This window comes from Pogoniulus pusillus, chromosome 13 (assembly GCF_015220805.1).
Source record: "Pogoniulus pusillus isolate bPogPus1 chromosome 13, bPogPus1.pri, whole genome shotgun sequence".
NCBI lineage: Eukaryota > Metazoa > Chordata > Aves > Piciformes > Lybiidae > Pogoniulus > Pogoniulus pusillus.
The window spans coordinates 24,199,875-24,217,010 of NC_087276.1; the positions used below are offsets into that span (position 1 = coordinate 24,199,875).

At 52.1% G+C, this 17,136-nt stretch overlaps 1 protein-coding gene across 8 annotated transcripts in view; it reads right to left on the reverse strand.

The window, feature by feature from the left end:
• Window positions 1-17,136, reverse strand: part of MPRIP (myosin phosphatase Rho interacting protein) — an 87,515-nt gene that overhangs the window by 10,840 nt on the left and 59,539 nt on the right. For 6 of the 8 annotated variants that reach the window (XM_064153582.1, XM_064153581.1, XM_064153580.1 and 3 more), the window contains 9 exons: window positions 15,763-16,348; window positions 14,075-14,191; window positions 7,116-10,982; window positions 3,802-3,949; window positions 3,115-3,232; window positions 2,299-2,458; window positions 2,067-2,186; window positions 1,529-1,615; window positions 82-244 (listed from right to left, as the gene is read on the reverse strand). In XM_064153582.1, coding sequence (XP_064009652.1) covers window positions 82-244; window positions 1,529-1,615; window positions 2,067-2,186; window positions 2,299-2,458; window positions 3,115-3,232; window positions 3,802-3,949; window positions 7,116-10,982; window positions 14,075-14,191; window positions 15,763-16,348 — 5,366 coding nt within the window. The remainder of the gene's footprint in view (window positions 1-81; window positions 245-1,528; window positions 1,616-2,066; window positions 2,187-2,298; window positions 2,459-3,114; window positions 3,233-3,801; window positions 3,950-7,115; window positions 10,983-14,074; window positions 14,192-15,762; window positions 16,349-17,136) is intronic. The other 2 variants (XM_064153583.1, XM_064153584.1) reach the window with 1 other exon arrangement.

Below are 17,136 nucleotides of genomic sequence, written 5' to 3' on the forward strand. Positions count from 1 at the left end.
GGAGCAAGGCTTGTATGCCAGTATGCCCCAAGATAGCTCAGGAAACCCAGGGCTGCTTAGAGCTGCTGGAGGAGGACTGACCATATCCCGATACAGTGGTATTCACAGGGGACTTCTCTCCCTGAGCTTCTGTGGCTGCTTTCAGCTGCTCTTTCAACCTGCTGATATCACAGTCTGCCTTGGCCTTCACGATGCTCAGCTCCGTGTAGATGTCTTTGTACTTGTCGCTGGCGTACTTCTTATCCTGGCAAAGGAAGAACAACAACCCCACGGAGTCAGACAGACATCTGGAGCCGAGGATGCACTGAAGAGGAGCTTGGCAAATGCTGACGGAAGGAGAGACGGCAGCAGAGAAAAGCTCAGCTGGGGGAAGGCACATTTCACACACATTCTTGAAGCTGCATCCAACAGCAGCAGAGGACTTGAGATAGGCAGAGAGCTGTGAGCCCAGCATGAGCACACGGTGCTGCCCGGGCATGCAGCCCCTTTGTTAGAGGACTGCTTCTTTGTAGGGTTTAATTTTAGCAAAGGCATGGAATTCAAGCAGAATTCCCAGAAATGGCTTTGGCAAAGTCGTTCTCCAGAGCAAACCAGACCCGATGCTGGGAGGCTGATCTCTAACGCTGATTATTTTTGCCATTTAAATCTGAATGTAACAGGAAACGGGAGGAAGAAAAACACTGGAAGGGATGTTTTCCCACATGGTGTCCCTTGTGGGTAAGTCATAAGCTGACAGAATCACAGAATCGACCAGGTTGGAAGAGACCTCCAAGATCATCCAGTCCAACCTAGCACCTAACCCTGTCCAATCAACCAGACCATGGCACTAAGTGCCTCATCCAGGCTTTTCTTGAACGTCTCCAGGGATGGCGACTCCACCACCTCCCTGGGCAGCCCATTCCAATGCCAATCACTCTCTGGCAACAACTTCCTCCTAACACCCAGCCTAGGCCTCTCCTGGCACAACTTGAGACTGTGTCCCCTTGTTCTGTTGCTGGTTGCCTGACAGAAGAGCCCAACCCCACCTGGCTACAGCCTCCCTTCAGGTAGTTGTAGACAGCAATGAGGCCACCCCTGAGCCTCCTGTTCTCCAGGCTGCACACCCCCAGCTCCCTCAGCCTTTCCTCATAGGGCTGTGCTCCAGGCCCCTCACCAGCTTCATCACCCTTCTCTGGACATGTTCCAGTACCTCAACATCTCTCTTGAATTGAGGGGCAGAACTGGACACAGTACTCAAGGTGTGGCCTGACCAGTGCTGAGTACAGAGGCAGAATAACCTCCCTTGTCCTACTGGCCACATTGCTCTTGATTCAGGCCAGGATGCCATTTGCTCTCTTGGCCACCTGAGCACACTGCTGGCTCATGTTCGGCCTACAGAGAGAGCTGTAGAGTGCTTTACTGCTGACACCGAAGTCCTTTTCAGGGGAGAAACTGGATGTTGTTTCAAGTCTAGGTATAAGTGAGCTGAAATCCAAGCACACACACATAAACCTTCCAAGAGGTTTTGCAGAAACATCTCTAGCATTACCCTCAGTGCTGTCTGTAGCTCGTCTTTGAGGGAGCTGATCTCCTGCTTCAGGTACTGGATTTCTGATTCTTTGACCCGCAGCAGGACCTGTGGGAACAGAAGCAGAGTGTCTTCACACTTGAGCAGATGCACTGCCATCCCAAGATGCCTGTCTGCTCTGTCCAGTGACAGTCAAGCCAGGGCTGGAGGCTCAGTCCTGCATTAGCTCCACAAGCTTGCTGGTTGACCCATATTCTGGTTCAAGAAAATTGCTCCTGGCTCTGTTGTGAACTTGCCCAAGCTTGCACCACTGCTGCGCTCTCTGCACACCACTTGGTTTCTGTTGGTCCCCATTGTTTTGCATGAGCTGGATCCCAGGGAACAAGCAAGGGTAAGAGAAGGAGCAGTGAGCTCTGGCTCGACATGGTGAGAAGGGAAAATTAGGACTCTAAAAGCCTCTGGCCAGAGCATGAAGGGATTGGAAAGCTGTGGCATGCTTCCAGGGCTCCACAGGCACTTGTGCCCACCAGCGCTGCCCCTTCTGAGCAGCAGAGCTCACCTCCAGCTCGTAGGCATCCTTGCCCTGCGTGAGAGGCGATCCAGCAGCCTCCCCCCCACCCTCCCCGGTCAGCAGGGTCCGCAATCGTGTGATCTCCGCAGCCAGGCGGTTATTCAGCTCCTGGGAAGAGAAGGAGAATCCTTGTGGGAAGGGGGCTTGGTGCAGCCCATTGGGTGGTTTGCCCATCACCCCCTGCCCGCAGTGGCTGCTCTGGGCACGGCAGGGCCCTCACCTGGTTGTGGGCATTGAGCTCCTGGTTCTCCCGCTGGCACTGGCGGAGGGCCTGCCTCTCAGCCTCCAGCGCCTGCGCCAGGTGGGCGTTCTCCAAACACTTCTGCGAATACTGCTCCGACAGCACCTCCAGCTCCCGCTGCACCGACTGCAGCTCCTCCCTGGTGAAACACATGCCAGGCAGTGACCTCCCTGCACGCATCCGCCCGTGCCCACCCTTCCTCCGGCACCCCGGGGCAACCTAACGGGGATCTAAGTGCTGAGGAGAAGGAAAATCCTTGAGTCCCAAGACAAGACAGTCCTTCCATCTCTCGGTAGAGGGATGCTTGGGCACCAAAGGGTGTGGGAGGACTTACTCTAGGAGGTTAAGTGGTAGAACTTCCCCAGGTTTCCAAAAATTGGAATTCCTTCTGGGCACTCAGGACTGGGTGTATTTACACACCTACATGTCTTACATAGATGCACCAAGGTTCACAAACCTGCTTTACTTGGCTCCCAGGTGAGGACAACCTAATGCTTTCTCCACACTTATTTGGTTCTGCAACCCTCCCACTACAGCAGCACCATGCCTGCACAGCTGGTTACCAGAAATGGATCTGGGACTGGGACACTGACTCGGAGACAGAAAGATTATGGATAATGAGAAGCCTCTGGGTGCAGTCAGGTTAGAGACAAAGGAAGAGTCCCTGCCATGAGAGGTCTGCTCCTAACTCATTGCCAAAATCAGAGAGGAGAAAGGGGCCTTGCACATGTGTGCATAATCTCCCTGTGACACACAGCAGCAGACGGAGGAGGATGAGGAGGATGAGAGCCTTACAAGTATTGCCTTCGGAGTGCTTCAATGTCAGCATTGACGCTGCTGATCTGGGAGCGCTGAGACTTCTCCAGCTCTCGCTCCAGCTCCTCCCGGTGTGCATTCTTCATGGCTTCAATGGCTGCGTGGATGGGCAGAGTGTTAGCACCCAGCACTGCTCTGCCCAAGGGTGGGCTTTTTAAGGAACGAGAACTAAGTCATCCCAGCAAGCCCCCAGGTTGCTTCCCAACCCCTTCGCTCTGTGCCCGTGGCTGCAAACTGGCAAAGGGACTTCTGCAAAGGTTCCCTTTTTAATAAAGCCCCAAAGCTTGCCCATGTTGTTTCCTCAACTGTGAGGGCCCTAAACACAGAGACCCTGGGCTCCTGCGCTTTAAAACTTCCTGGGGCACTAAAGCATCAATTCAGTGTGGAATCAGCAATAAACTAACAGCAGGAATGACCATCACCTTTCTGAAAGGGAACAGAAAATTAATCAGACCCACTTACAGTCAAGGAGAGGGGTACCATGCCCGGAGAATGACCAGCAGGTGGACCTCCATCCAAAAAGTCTCTCCCACCAGCTCTTTCCCATCTTTCTATGATCCCCATCTAGCCATTCCCATCCTACACTCTGCTTCTCTGTCAACACCACCCCCATGACCCTGCCAAGAGAGCTGTTCCCTGGACACACCCTCTGGCCTGTGCCTGTACCTGAAATGGTGGCAGCTGTTTCTTCTGCCAGCAGGCGGTCCTTCTCCTCCCGCAGCTTCTCCAGCTCCCGCTGGTGCTGCCGCTGCAGGTCCTCAATCTTCTTCTGGTGCGTCTCCTCCATGGCTGCAAAGCCTCTTTCACATGTTGCCTGCAAAAGGGATGAGGGGAAAGGGTTGGCCCAGGAGCTGAGGCTAGGGTCACAGTGGTGGAGAGCCTACCAGGAGCTGCATGCCAGTAGGTAGTCGGCATCCAAGTTCCATCACGGGGATCTTCTCCCTCACCAACCATGGAAGAGCCAGCTGAGGATGCACCTCATGAGGTCAGAGCTTGTCCTGCAGTCACTTGACCCCAACAGCTCCGGTGAGAGGGAAGGACAGAGCAGGCCTGGGGGTCAGACTCGATCAGGGAATGTAAGTATTTGTCAAGGCAACAACAAAAGAAGCTATTGTGCCCCATCTGCTGTCTTCTGCAGTGCCTGCTTCTATGTGGCCACCTCTGCGGTGGAAGGCAGTTGGCTCATGACAGCAGCAACTGAGTATGGCCTCAAATGCTGCACAGGCAACTATTTGCTAATTGAATTACTAGGAATGAACTTGGGCCAGGACGTGGGAACAGTGCTCTGAGGACTCAAGAGTCACTAGGGTGAGATCCTGAACTCCAGCCTGGTTCTTCTCCAGGCACGGACCCTGCTCCTGCCTCCACCGTGGGACAAATGCAAAAGCCTGTTTCCAGTTCAGCCACCAGCCTAGCCACCCCACCAAGCACAGTGGGACCCTGCATGGACACACAGAGGCAGGATAGCAAAGCCACAAGCAGGCTGGAGCCAGGAAGGAGCACGCACTGGGGACATGGTGCACGAGCCCCATCAGACATCTGGGTGCAGCTGTGATGCCAAGCACTGCACTGGGCTCTTCTTCCTCTCAGTGTTTTATTGCCCAATTTCACTCTTGATGCACACTCTTGTGCTCCACAAGAAGTGCTAATTGCCACCTGGGGACCACTGGGACTCTGTGGGGAATTTAAGGGGGCCAAATTGGCTCCCTCAGTGACAAAAGTTCTCATGACAGTCTAACACCCTCTAACCTACAGGCCACTCTCATTCCCAAATTTCAGTTCTAGTGCTTTTAACCATCCCCTCCCCTTTAAGTCTGAACCCTGAGGCACTCTGTGTTTTCTCAGCCTTTTTGGTTTTAAATTCTTAACTCAGTGCCAGAACCTGTCTGGACTTGGTTGGCTACGGAGAGGAACGAAGCAGCCTTGAAGGATTCTTCATGACACCTCTAACGGTGGGAGAAAACAGTGAAAGCTCCTCCGTAGGCCTGGCTGGAGATTCAGTACTGACTGTATTGTAAATGCATTGCTCTGAACATGGAGGAACGAGCGTCTGGTGTAGTTGATCTGTTCTCCACCAGGTTCAGAATTGAGCACAGTTTAACCCGTAACTGGGACAGGTTTCCAATCACCTGCTTAGTTTTCTAACCAAATCTGGGTTCATTTCTCCTTTGCAGTCTGTCTCCTTAAACGTGCACAGACAGGACAGTTCACCTTGCTCTCCTCCCAGATCCTCTGCCCAGATGCTGCTGGCCTCCCCACCAGGTGAACTGCAAGTTTTGACAGTGAAGCTGAAAACACAGGTGGGAGGTCAGGCTTGCTGTTGTTCTTCAGCATCTATTTTGGTTCTGGCCCTTTTGCTTCTTCCAAACCAAGAACTTCCCCCAGTATCACAGACCCTGTTTGGTGCCTGCCTCGCAGGACAGGGCATTATTAGTGTGTCCCACTGACCTCAGCAGGGGGTTCAAGAAGGGACTTTCCTTCCTAAAAGGGTTAAAATGGAGATGACATTCAGTGAGCAGCACCACTTCACTCCTATTTTCCCAGCAGCTCTCCCTACCTTGGACACTCCATTCACCCCTGATGAGCAGCGGAACTACTGCTCTCCATAGGTGAGAACCAGCTGTTGTGTGGAGAATCCCAGATTGCTTTGGGCTGGAAGTAACCTATAAACCTATAACCCCCCTGCAGGTTATACTCAGAACCCCAAACAACCTGACCTGGAATGACTCCAGGGATGGGGCATCTACTACCCATCTGGGCAACCTGGGCCAGTGTCCCACCACTGGGTGTAAAAAATGTCCTCCTGCTACCTAGACTACATAAACCATGAGACTATTGTGCCTGATGGTACAAATTTCAGTCCAAACATGCCAAAGAACTCATGGCTGGAAGCCAGCTGTCCTGTTTTTGCTAACCCTGAAGAACAACATGAAAGCCTTGTCAGCATGGCCTCTGCACAGCCTGTGTCACTGCCCTTCTGGCTGCCCATGCAAGCCTTGGTGCTTCTGGGAGTCCTCTACTGCTCTAAACCTACTTCCTAACTGGAAACATTCTCCAATCAACAGCAAAACACTAAACCCAAGGGGTTTATTTTCCAGACACTATTATCTCAGGCTAGCTGTATGGCCAGACTGACTGGTGGAGCAATCTGAACGATGGCACTTCATTGCTGCTGGGTTTTGCTGCACTTAGTCTGGGTTTCCTGTAACTGTGCACTGTTTGTTGTGTGAAGGATTGCTGGTGTCCAACACCAGGGTGGTTCTCCTCGCAGCCTCCTGCAGAGGAGCTTTACTTTGCTACAGAATTTGGCATCCGTTTGCAGCTACTTTCCTCAGGAACGTACCTTTGGAGAGTTTGTATTTCATCCCACATTTTTGAGGGCAGGAGAGACAGACTGGAGATTTGATCAGACTGGGAAAGACAGAGTGGAGGAATGCTTTTGAAAGGAAGTCATGAACAAAACGTACGTTTCAGGTACAAGCAGAAACACTACGATCTTCATACCGAAGGAGAGCATGACGTTATCAAGCTGCTTGGAAAACCTCCCTCTACAGGCAGAGAACAGCTCCAATAATTCACCCTCCCACTGAGACCAAGCCCTCAGCAATGCATTTAGAATCACAGAATCCCAGCATAAAGGTTGAAAGGAGCTCCAGAGATCTGCCACTCCAACCACACTGCTAAAGAAGGGTCACCCACAGCAGCGTGCCCAGGATTGCAATGGCCCAGGGGGGGTTGGAACCTCTCCAGAGGAGACTCCACAATTTCTCTGGGCAGCCTGGTTCAGTACTCCCTTGAGTCACCCTTGAAAATACTCCAGCATGGAGAAAAGGAGAACACCACACTTTACAAAGGTGTTTCTCACTCTCTGGGGCTTGCCTGGGCATGGTGGCTCTTTTAGGGGGGGGATATGCCTTGGTTCAGGACAGAGCACACCCTCCCACACATTCAGCAGTGGAAAGTGATAAACATATCAAGACCTTTAAGTTTTCAAAGTCTTTCTGGTATTTTTCTCTCAAGGTGGAAGCATTCCCCTCCAGATGCTTGTGCTCCAGCTCATCCCTCATGACATTCATCTGGGCCTCCAGCTCCTGGATGCGTTCCCTCAGCCCATGCATGGAGTCCAGGTCGCCGCTGGGACCCTGCCTGGTGTCACTTGCCTCACCGGCCACCCAAGCATCCCCACTGCCCGGGCCTGCCGTGGGGGACACCTCTGGGTGCAGCCTCTGGTATTCGTCGAGGGTCTCTTGCAGGCGCTGCAGGTTCTGGGTGTAGTGCTCCTGCAGCGCCTGCAGCTCCTCGCTGTGGATGACCTGCAGCTCCTTTATCTTGGCCTGGAACTTGTCCTCTAGCATCTGCATCTGCTCCAGGTGATACCGCTCCATGTTCTGCTTGTCACGAACAATGGCATCCAGCTGGTTGAGGCCCTCTGTCCTCTCAGCCTTCAGAGCATCCTCTGTTCTGTTCAGCTGCTCTATCACGTTCCGAATCTCCTCCTCGTACCGGCCCTGTAACTCGCTCAAGCTCTTGCTGTGTTTTTGCTCTTCTTCCTCCAGCAGCCTGCGCTGACTGTCCAGCTGGGACACCTTGGCTTTGAGATCGGCGTTCTCCCTTTCCAGCATGGCGATCACCTCGCTGTACTCACCCTGCTGCTTCCTGAGCAAGTCCTCGTACTCGTCCCGAAGGAGGGCGACGGTCTTCACGCGCTCCTGGCACAGCGCATCCATGCTCTGCAAGGACTCCTTGTAGGACTTCATCTCTCTCTCGTACTCCAGTCGGACTTTGCAAGCGGCGTAACAAACCTGAGCCTGGACAATTGCATCGTGGACTAACAGAGAGGAGTACCGTTCAAGGTCTGCCATGCAGGAATGATAAGAAAGGCTCTGGGATATCTTCAGGAGCTTCTGACAGTCTCTCATTGCCTCCTCAGGAGGCAGAGAGAGTAAGGCAATAGATATCTCCTTCAGAACATTTGATTTGTCCTTTAGCTGTTGGGCAAGGTCTTCCTGAATGGAAACAAGAGCTTCACTACTACGGTCCGGCAAGCTGCCAATCTCCTCCGCCTTCACTAATTCCTGATGCGGTACCATCTGGAGACAGCTCCCATCCCAGGAGATTTGGGTTCTTTCCGAAGCATCTTTCTGAATTTCAAGTGCCTCAGAAATCTGATGCATAACTCTGTCAAAATCAGGAGTCCTGTACGCTTTGATGATCTCCTCCAACATGCACTTATGCTGCTGGAGAGCTGTTTTGGTATTGTGGAGGTCTTCTTCAATCGTTTTTAACCTCTGATGAAAAGATTCTCTCATTTTCTGTGCAACAAACCCAAGTTCTGCTTTGACCAAGGTAGCATCTGCTACAGCGCTGAGAAAACATGGAGAAAAGCCCAAACCTTTTGTTTCTGTTTTGCCTTCGGCTTCTCCTTCTCCTCTGCTCAAGTGCACTCTCAGCTCCTCCACCTGGCTCCAGAACTCACCTTCCAGGAGCAGCTTCTTAGATAGGATGCTGGCCAAGTCAACTGCTGTATGAGAAACATTTGCTGGCTCCATCAAAACCACCTCAGCCGTCCCCTGGATCTCTCTTAAAAGCTGAGATATCTCAGAGCTTGCATTTTTCAGTGACTCAGCTATGAGGCTGATAAGAGAGGCTTCAAATGCCACTCTCTCCGAAAGCCACCTCAGCTGGCTGGCATCAAACCCTTCTCCTCGCTGCTCCTTGGAGACATGCTCCTCTTCTCCCAAAAAATCTCCTTCAGGAGTGGGGCTCTCCACGATAAGGCTGTCACTCTGCTGATACTCTGAGGGGACTGGCGTCCCACTCAAGGCTTGGATTGCATTTGATAAGGTTGTTTCCATGCTGGACAGAGTGACAAGGAACAAATCTCCCTCTCTTTCCTTGTCTGATTGGGGCAAAGATCTCAGCTGCTCCCTGCACTTCTCCAAGCAAGTCAGTGCTTGATTGTTTTTCATTTGGAAACCTCCCAGCTCACTAACGTGGTTCTCTATGAGCTTGAACTTTTCCTGCCTCTCACTCTCCAGCTGGGAGATCAAAGCATTGACTTGGGACAAGCTGGTCTGAAGCTGTTCCCGCAGCTGGGACTCTGTGCTGGCCCACTGATGGTGAAGGGCGATGAGTGTCTCCTGATTGTGGCCGTGCTGGCTTTCAAGCTTCATCGTCACATCTTTCAGCTTCTCCTCTGTAATGTACAGCTTGGTTTCCAGGGAATGGATGATTGAGAGGTAAGTCTCTGAGTCACTTGCTCCTGATGATGGGTAACCAAGAGCTGTCTCTGATGACATGCTTTCTTCAGACAGAGATCTGTCTTGGCTGGTGTCTGAAGAGGTGCTGCTTGTCCAGTTTTTCTCCGATCCATCTGGATGGATGTATTTTTGGCACTGGATGCTAGAAAAACGGATTCTCTGCCTCTTGGCCCCCATGACTCCTACATCAGGCTTTGCTAAGGCTTTCTGAACCAACTCTTGGTCCTGGAGTTCTACAGCTTTGGATGGGGAGCCAAATTCCTCCACTGGCCTCTGGCTGGTCTCAAGAACCTCATCCTCCTCCTCCTTCAGTGCGTAAGTCAGAGCTGGGAGGACATCCTGAGTTTGCAGAGGCTGCCCCATTTGGGATGGATGACTTTCGTCAGCCTCCAGATTGGGGCCAAGATCTTCTGCCTCCTCAGCACATGGACCTGTGCCTACAGCAGCTAATTTCTTTAAAGCCTCCTCCTTGGCATTTAGCTTTACTTTAGTCTCCTCTAAACTATTATCTAAAGCAACCATTTTAACAAAAGCCTCGCTGAGATCTTGATCTTTCTTCTCCACAATTCTTAAGTGCATTTCTTTAACGTGTCTCAGCTCTTCCTCTTTTTCTTTCAGCACCTTCTGCACACCCTGGAACTGATCTGACACCTCCTCAAATGACTGCTCCAGATTGCGGTAGTTGGTCTCTTCCATTTTCAACTTTGCTTGTAGCTTTGCAACTTCATTATCTGACTCAGCAACCTGATTCATGAGCTCATGGAACCGACATTTGATCTGATCTCGCTCCCCTTCCAGCTCCTTGATGTGCTCTGCCAGTTTCTGAATGCTGGCCTCCTTCATCATCAGCTGCTCCTCCAGCTGGTGGACAAGCTCACTGCCTTCAAACTTTGCACTCAGCTTCTCCTTCTGCAGAATCTCCATTTGCTGCTCGCTGTTTTGCAGCTGGTTCTCGTACTCATTGGCCTTCTCCTCCACCTCCTTCAGACTCCGTATCAAAACCTGCTTTTCCCTCTCGCAGCTCTCCAGCAAAGCCTCGTAATTCTTCTGCAGCTTCTCCTCCATCAGGATCCGTGTCTGCTCGCTGGCATTCAGCTGCCTGCTCAGATCTGCAATCCTGTCTTGCAGCCGCTGCACCTCCTTCTGATGGTCTCTCTGCAAAGCCTGCTGCATCTCCAGGTCCCGCAGCTCCTGGGTCTTCTCCAAGAGCAGAGCCTCCACGGTCTTCAGCTTCTGCTCACTGGCCTTCAGTTGGGAGCTGAGCGCAGCCTCACCATGCTGCCACTCCTCCAGCTGCTCTTTGGCTTTCTCTTTTTCACTCCTCAGGTCACTCTTGAGTTTGGCCAGGGTCTGTTCTTTGATGGAGAGCTCTGCTGCTGCGTTACTGAGCCTTGCCTGCAGGCTCTGAATCTCAGCTTCGTGGTGACGGATCACGTCCTTGGCCTCGGCGTAGCTGCGCTTCAGTGACTGAATCTGCTGATTGATCAGCTCTTGACGCTGGCATTGGGCTTCCAGCTCATTTTGGAGGTCTTGGTTGACTTTGTGGAGCCTCTGCCAGGCCCCTGATGGCGAGGCGGCCACCTCGGTCTTAAAAAAATCGATTAAATAGTAGATTAGTAACACTCTTGGCTCTCCCTTCTGAGTGTCACACCTCTGGCCAGGCAGGCCACGGAAAAGCTCCTCACAGCGATTTGGCTGCTACCCACATGCTCCAATTGGGATGATTTGTTCTTGACACAATTTGTTCTGTTTGTTTTAACCAACTTTTTTTTGGTTTTCTTTTTGGTTTTGGTATTTTGGGGGGGGACTTGGTTTGGTTTTTGTTTTTAAGGAGTGACAACTGCTTTCCAGTAACAGAAAACATGGACCACAACATCAAACAGCTGTACAGTAACAGGCTAAAAGGATAAATTAAAACAAAACCCCAAACAAACAAAATCAAACAGAACCAAAAAAAAAAAAACCAATGAAAAAGAAACACCAGCAGTAAAACGGAGACAGACAGACAGGAGAGAAACAGGAAGAGTGAGAAGGAGGAGGGGATGGGAACAGGTCAAGAAGAAAGGAACTGCTTTTTTGAGCGCATTTGCTCGTTTTGTGGTGAAACAAAAAGTGCACAGTTCAGGTAACACAGTCCTACCAACCAAAAGCAACAACAGAAAGTGAGGTGACAGCAAATGACATCACATCCCACCCAAACGCAGGGAGGCAGGAGAGCCGGCGTGGTGATGTCATTTTTGTGACTTAGTGGCTGCTCATTCGCATGAAAGAGATGTTGTTATGGCTAAAGTTTAGGACAAGGGAGGAGCTAAGTTCTCTACCTGCAAAACAAAACAAAACAAAACAAAACCCCCAACCAACAAAGGACAAAATAAAAAGCCCAATGAGCGAAAGGAGAGGAAAAGGCATGATGAGAATGTATGAAAAAAAAAATTAAATTGGAAGGAACCAACCTTTGTGAGATTCAAACCAAAGCAATGTAGCATGCAAAGAGAAAACTCACAGAAAAAGTCATGCAAAAGGCGACAGAAATTATGGATCTTTGAAAACAAGAGAAAAATACACAGATAGGAAGAGGTGAGAGAAGCACAGCGTTAAGCCTAGGAATTTGACCTGCCTTGCTGTACTCTGGTTACTGATAAGGAAAGCCCACAGATGTGACACTCAGTTATGTTATGTTAAATTTCATGCTTTACACCAAAAACATGCAAGAACATCTGCCCGGGACAGGTTAGTAGGTGACCCCTCCCACCCACCGTGACCAGAGCCTGGGGCATGTCTCTGGTCTGTTTTTGAGGAGCAGAAGCCCACATTGTTTTCCCCAGTAGGGTTCAAAGTTGGGGTGCTCCAACCTGAGTAAGCTCATAGCAAGAGAGGGGTTACATGAGGCTGGAGAGGCTTCAGTGCATGGCACATGCATGGGGGTGGGTGCCCCAGCAGCTGCCTTTCAGAACGTGCAGCATTTGTTATGTCAGGTCAGGGCAGTGCTTGGGGGGTCCATATGGGGCTGGTCATGTTGCCAAGGAGGGCTTGGTGCCCCTCAGGCAGCTCAAGAAGGATGAACTGGCATCAGACAATGGCTCCTCCATTGTCCCTCCTCACAGACAACGTAGGAACCTCTCCAAAATTAGGCATGATGGTGGGGGAGGGGACATGAAATTCAGAGGGTCTGTCAAAAAAAACAAAGCAGCTGTGATGTCTGCTTACAATCTGGGGCTGCACAAACCCCCCCCAGCAAATCCACTCCCTTCGTCCCAGCAGGGCTTGGTGGGGTTACTCCCTTCTTTCACAGGACTTTAATCCCTTTGCTCCCAGGGAACCATAAGAGAAATCCCCAAAACAACTAGACTGGAGCAAGAAAAAGACTCCAATTCTTCCAAAAGCCCTCTCCAACTTCTAGGTTAACATTTGGGTCACTTCTCACTGCTCAGCTCTTCTGCAGAGTTGCCCTCTTGCCTTCTCTCTTCCTATTGAAGTGTTTTGCCCAACTTCAACATGACCAATCTGATAGTGGATTCAGCATCTAGCTTTTAGCCCCATTCCCTGATTTTTCTAGGCTCCAGACAAAGGGAGGTCGGCTGCCTTTGCCCCAGGGAAGTGGGAGTTAGTTACTGTTCCGTCACTGCCAAGTGAAAATGGAACTCCTCCAAGCAAGCACTGTCAGCTCGGGGACTCCAGAAATAACTTAAGAAGAACTCTTCCAAGGAGGTCACCAGCAATGAAGGCAAGATGCCTCCCTGCCTAGGCTATCTCCACTGCCTGTGCAACTTTTCTGAGGGAAATTTATCTCATGAGAAAAAAGGACACAAGGTTTAGCAGTGGGTTTGCTGCCATGGGAGCTGAGTGCATGGCTGTACTGATCCTGAGCCAGTTTGGCCAAGGAGACATGGGCAGGTCAAAATGCTGTCCTTGCACAAAACAGGACTACGGACCCATGAAAGCAGCCAGAAGCTGTCCTGCAGGTGTCACAGCTCCTCCAGGCACAGATGTGCTCAGAAGAAGGGTTGGAAGAGGTCCACTTTGTTTGAAGGAGGGGAGGGAAGGCTTTCCAAGAGATCCAGAACTTCAAAGCACACTTCTAGGCTTTGCTGAGGAAAGGCATCTTGTAACAGCAGAAACCACCCAGTGATCCAAGACACAAGCAAGGCTGTGCTGGTGCAAAGCCTGCTCTGGCTGTGAGGACCAGACCTAGGAGATACACCTGCACGTGCTGTATTTGCCCATGAACTGTAATGCAGACCCCCTAGGCCAGGAGCAACTGCTGACCCAGAAGATGCTTAGAGAAAGCCTTATGTGCACCCCACTACCTGTGGGCAATATCTGGGGCACAGAAAGGAGGTAAAAGCTGTTGCACAGGCAAACACAGTATGAGATGGAACAGAGGTGGACTGTGCCAAGGTCCCACTTGTCTTGCATGGCTGTGTTTTGCTCTCCCTTGGGGATGCTAGCAGGTAGCTCTGTTCTGTCTACTGCGCCCCAGATGAGAGGTTTTGTTAGGAACACAGTCCTGGTAAGGCTCCAGAATTAGCAACATCTGCAAGAAGGTCAAATCTCTTGGAGCCCACCCTGTGGCACATGTCTCTGCATCAGCCAGTGTCCCTACAAACACTCTGAACAGAAGTCCAGCAGGGGCCCCCTTGGGCACAGAGGAAGATGGACTTTCCTCCCCTCTCTCCTACCTGCAACACGTAGCCCTCCCGGGCGCTCTGCTCCCGACCCAGTGCCACTTTCAGCTGGTCCTGCAGGTGCCGGTTCTGCTCCAGGAGCTCCAGGGCCTCTTTCTGCTTCTGCTCCAGCTGGAGGGACACAAAGAGAGACAACACCCAAGGAGTGGGTAGAGGGTCAGCCATAAGGAGCCAGGGAGGAGGAGGAGGCATAGAGCAGAACGAGCAGGGCTTTCAATGGCAGTGCTGCTTTACCCTGCTCTGGGATCTGGATTTCATTCTGCCAAGCAAAATCCGTCCCCTCTGAAGAAACAGAGCAACGGCCTCACTTAATTCCTAAAGCTCATGGCAGCAAAGGATGAATGGCACCAGCTCGTGCCAGGCATGACCCCAGCAAATCCCAGCCTGGTTCAGGTCAGTGATACTCCTGGGTACAGCACGCCTGCACCCCTTTCATCCCTGCTAATACACCTTAATCCCAGCTAACAACAACCTTTGTTAGTCCAGGCGTGAACCTTTTCCAAGTGAGCTGAGCTTCCTCCTTCCTTTTCCTAAAACTAAATTTAAGATTGTTTGATGTAGGCTTCAACAAATGGGCACCTTTGTGGTGTGTGCCACAATTCAAATCAGTTCATAGTTCTGTAGACATAACTGCAGATACAAAACTCTGCAGTGACAGGGACTTGGGGGTGCTGGTGGACCAGAAGCTCAACAGGAGCCAGCAGTGTGCACTTGCAGCCCAGAAAGCCAACCAGAGCCTGGGATGCATCAGGAGAAGTGTGGCCAGCAGGTCAAGGGAGGTGATTCTCCCTCTCCACTCTGGTGAGACCTCACCTGGAGTACTGCATCCAGTTCTGGAGCCCCTGTTACAAGAGGGATGTGGAGACGCTGGAGTGTGTCCAGAGAAGGGCCACAAGGATGCTCAGAGGGCTGCAGCAGCTCTGCTATGAGGACAGACTGAAAGAGTTGGGGCTGTTCAGTATGGAGAAGAGAAGGCTCCCAGGTGGCCTTCTTGTAGCCTTTCAGCATCTGAAGGGGGCCTACAAAAAAGCTGGGGAGGGACTTTTTAGGCTACTAGGGAGTGACAGGACTAAGGGGAATGGAGCAAAGCTGGAGGTGAGGAGATTCAGACTGGACATGAGGAGGAAGTTGTTCAGCATGAGAGTGGTGAGAGCCTGGAATGGGTTGCCCAGGGAAGTGGTTGAGGCCCCATGGCTGGAGGTGCTTAAGGCCAGGCTAGATGAGGCTGTGGGCAGTCTGATCTAGGGTAGGATATCCCTGCCCATGGCAGGGGGTCAGGGGGTTTGGAACTGGATCCTTGTGGTCCCTTCCAACCCTGACTGATTCTATGATTCTGCAGAGGCACACAGAATCCTTAGCTTGAACTGGACAACTGGGTGACATGCATCAATTGTACCCTCTCACCAGAGACAGGCTGGCCAACAACCAACGAAGCTGTTTGAGAGAGGGTAATGAAATCCCACCTTTGGAAGAAGAGCCCTTTCTGTAGCTGTGAGGACACAAAAGCTGCCAGCAGAGCTGTTTGGGAACGGACACGGATCTGTGCCCTGCCAGCTCCCCAGGGGACCCTATATCCCCATTTATTACTGCTACAAAGTAGGAATAAATGCAGCTTTTCTAAGCCTTCCTCAAGCTTCCCACAGCTCCTGCAGACAGCCTGTGCCCCACGCACCCTGCTTTACCTCCTTCTCCAGCAATGTGGTCAAGTGCTGCTTCGTCAGCCCCTCATCCCGGTCCTCAGTATGGGCAAGGTGCAGGGGTGTGATGGGGATCTGCTTCTCCTCCCGCAGTGGGGTGGTCTCCACCTGGTGCCAGCGCTGCTCAATCTCCACGTGGACATTCTGAGGTTTGATGTCCGTAGGGATGGGCAGGATCCGGTCCACCTCCATCCTTAATGCTTCTTCCGACCCTGCCCCGTCCACAGCATCGATCATCTCGAAGCGCTTGCGTCGCTCCTCTCGCCGCCGGGCCCGCTCCCTCTCCAGCTCCCCCGAGTCGGCATCGGTGGCGCCAGTGTCCCTTGGGAAGGCAGCAGAGCCACTCCTGGAGGAGTCTGCAGCATTTGCACGCTCCTGTGCCAAGGCTTGCTGGATGGGGCGAAATTCAGCCCAGTCAAACGTCTTGGATCGTCCTTCTCGCCGGCGCTCCCGGGCACGGCTCCGCTTCTGCTCCAGGTCCAGCTCAGCCTGTTCCGCATCCGGCTTCTCACTCGGCTTTGGACCAGTCTCAAAGGAAGAGCTTGTTTTACTCTTCTCCTCCGGCAGGGAGCTGCAAGGACAGAGAGAGAGTGATGCAAGGTGTCAGTGGGTGCTCGAGATGCTCAGGCACTCCCACGCATGCCTCGAAGAGCCAAGTGGAAAGGGGCTGCTGGAAGCCCAAGCGCCAATGCCATGTGGGTGCCCCCCTGCCCCTCCATCTGCCATCACTTCTCAGGCACAGGAGCCATCGCGCTGGTGTGCAAAGCCTTGGTGCAAGTGACCGCGGCTGCTCCTGGGCAGCCCTGGTGTGCAGCTGATCCTGACCTTGCTCCTCCTCCACAGCCACCCTGGGGCCAGTGACCATGCCCCAGCAGCAGCCTGTGGCTAAGGCAGCGACCCCAAACCATCTGCTCGGGCGCAGAAGAGGCTTTGAAAACTCCTCCAGTGCCACCGGCTGGCTTGCTGCCGGCGTGCCCGGCCGTGGGGCTCCACACACACACACCGGTCAACGGGGCCAGACACGTCCTTGTGGGCAGCATGCCAACAGTGCCACCAAAGTCAGTCTGGCTTCAGAGCTGCAGGGTGGAAAAGCACAGAGCAGCTCCCAGAGGTCTTGGGTAACAGAGGGGAAGGTTTGCCTTGAGCTTGGCAAAGTTGGGGCATTAATAGGCTGAAAACTTCTCTGTGTCACTATCTACACTGAAGGCATAGATCTCCCCTGGGGAAACCAGCCTCAGGCAGCACAGGCAGCTGCTCCGGCACCTATGTGCAGTTGTCAGTGCAGCAAGGAGAGTAAGAGTTACTCAACACACTATGGAAGTCACTGGAAATGCTGATTTCTCAAACAAGGAATAGTAT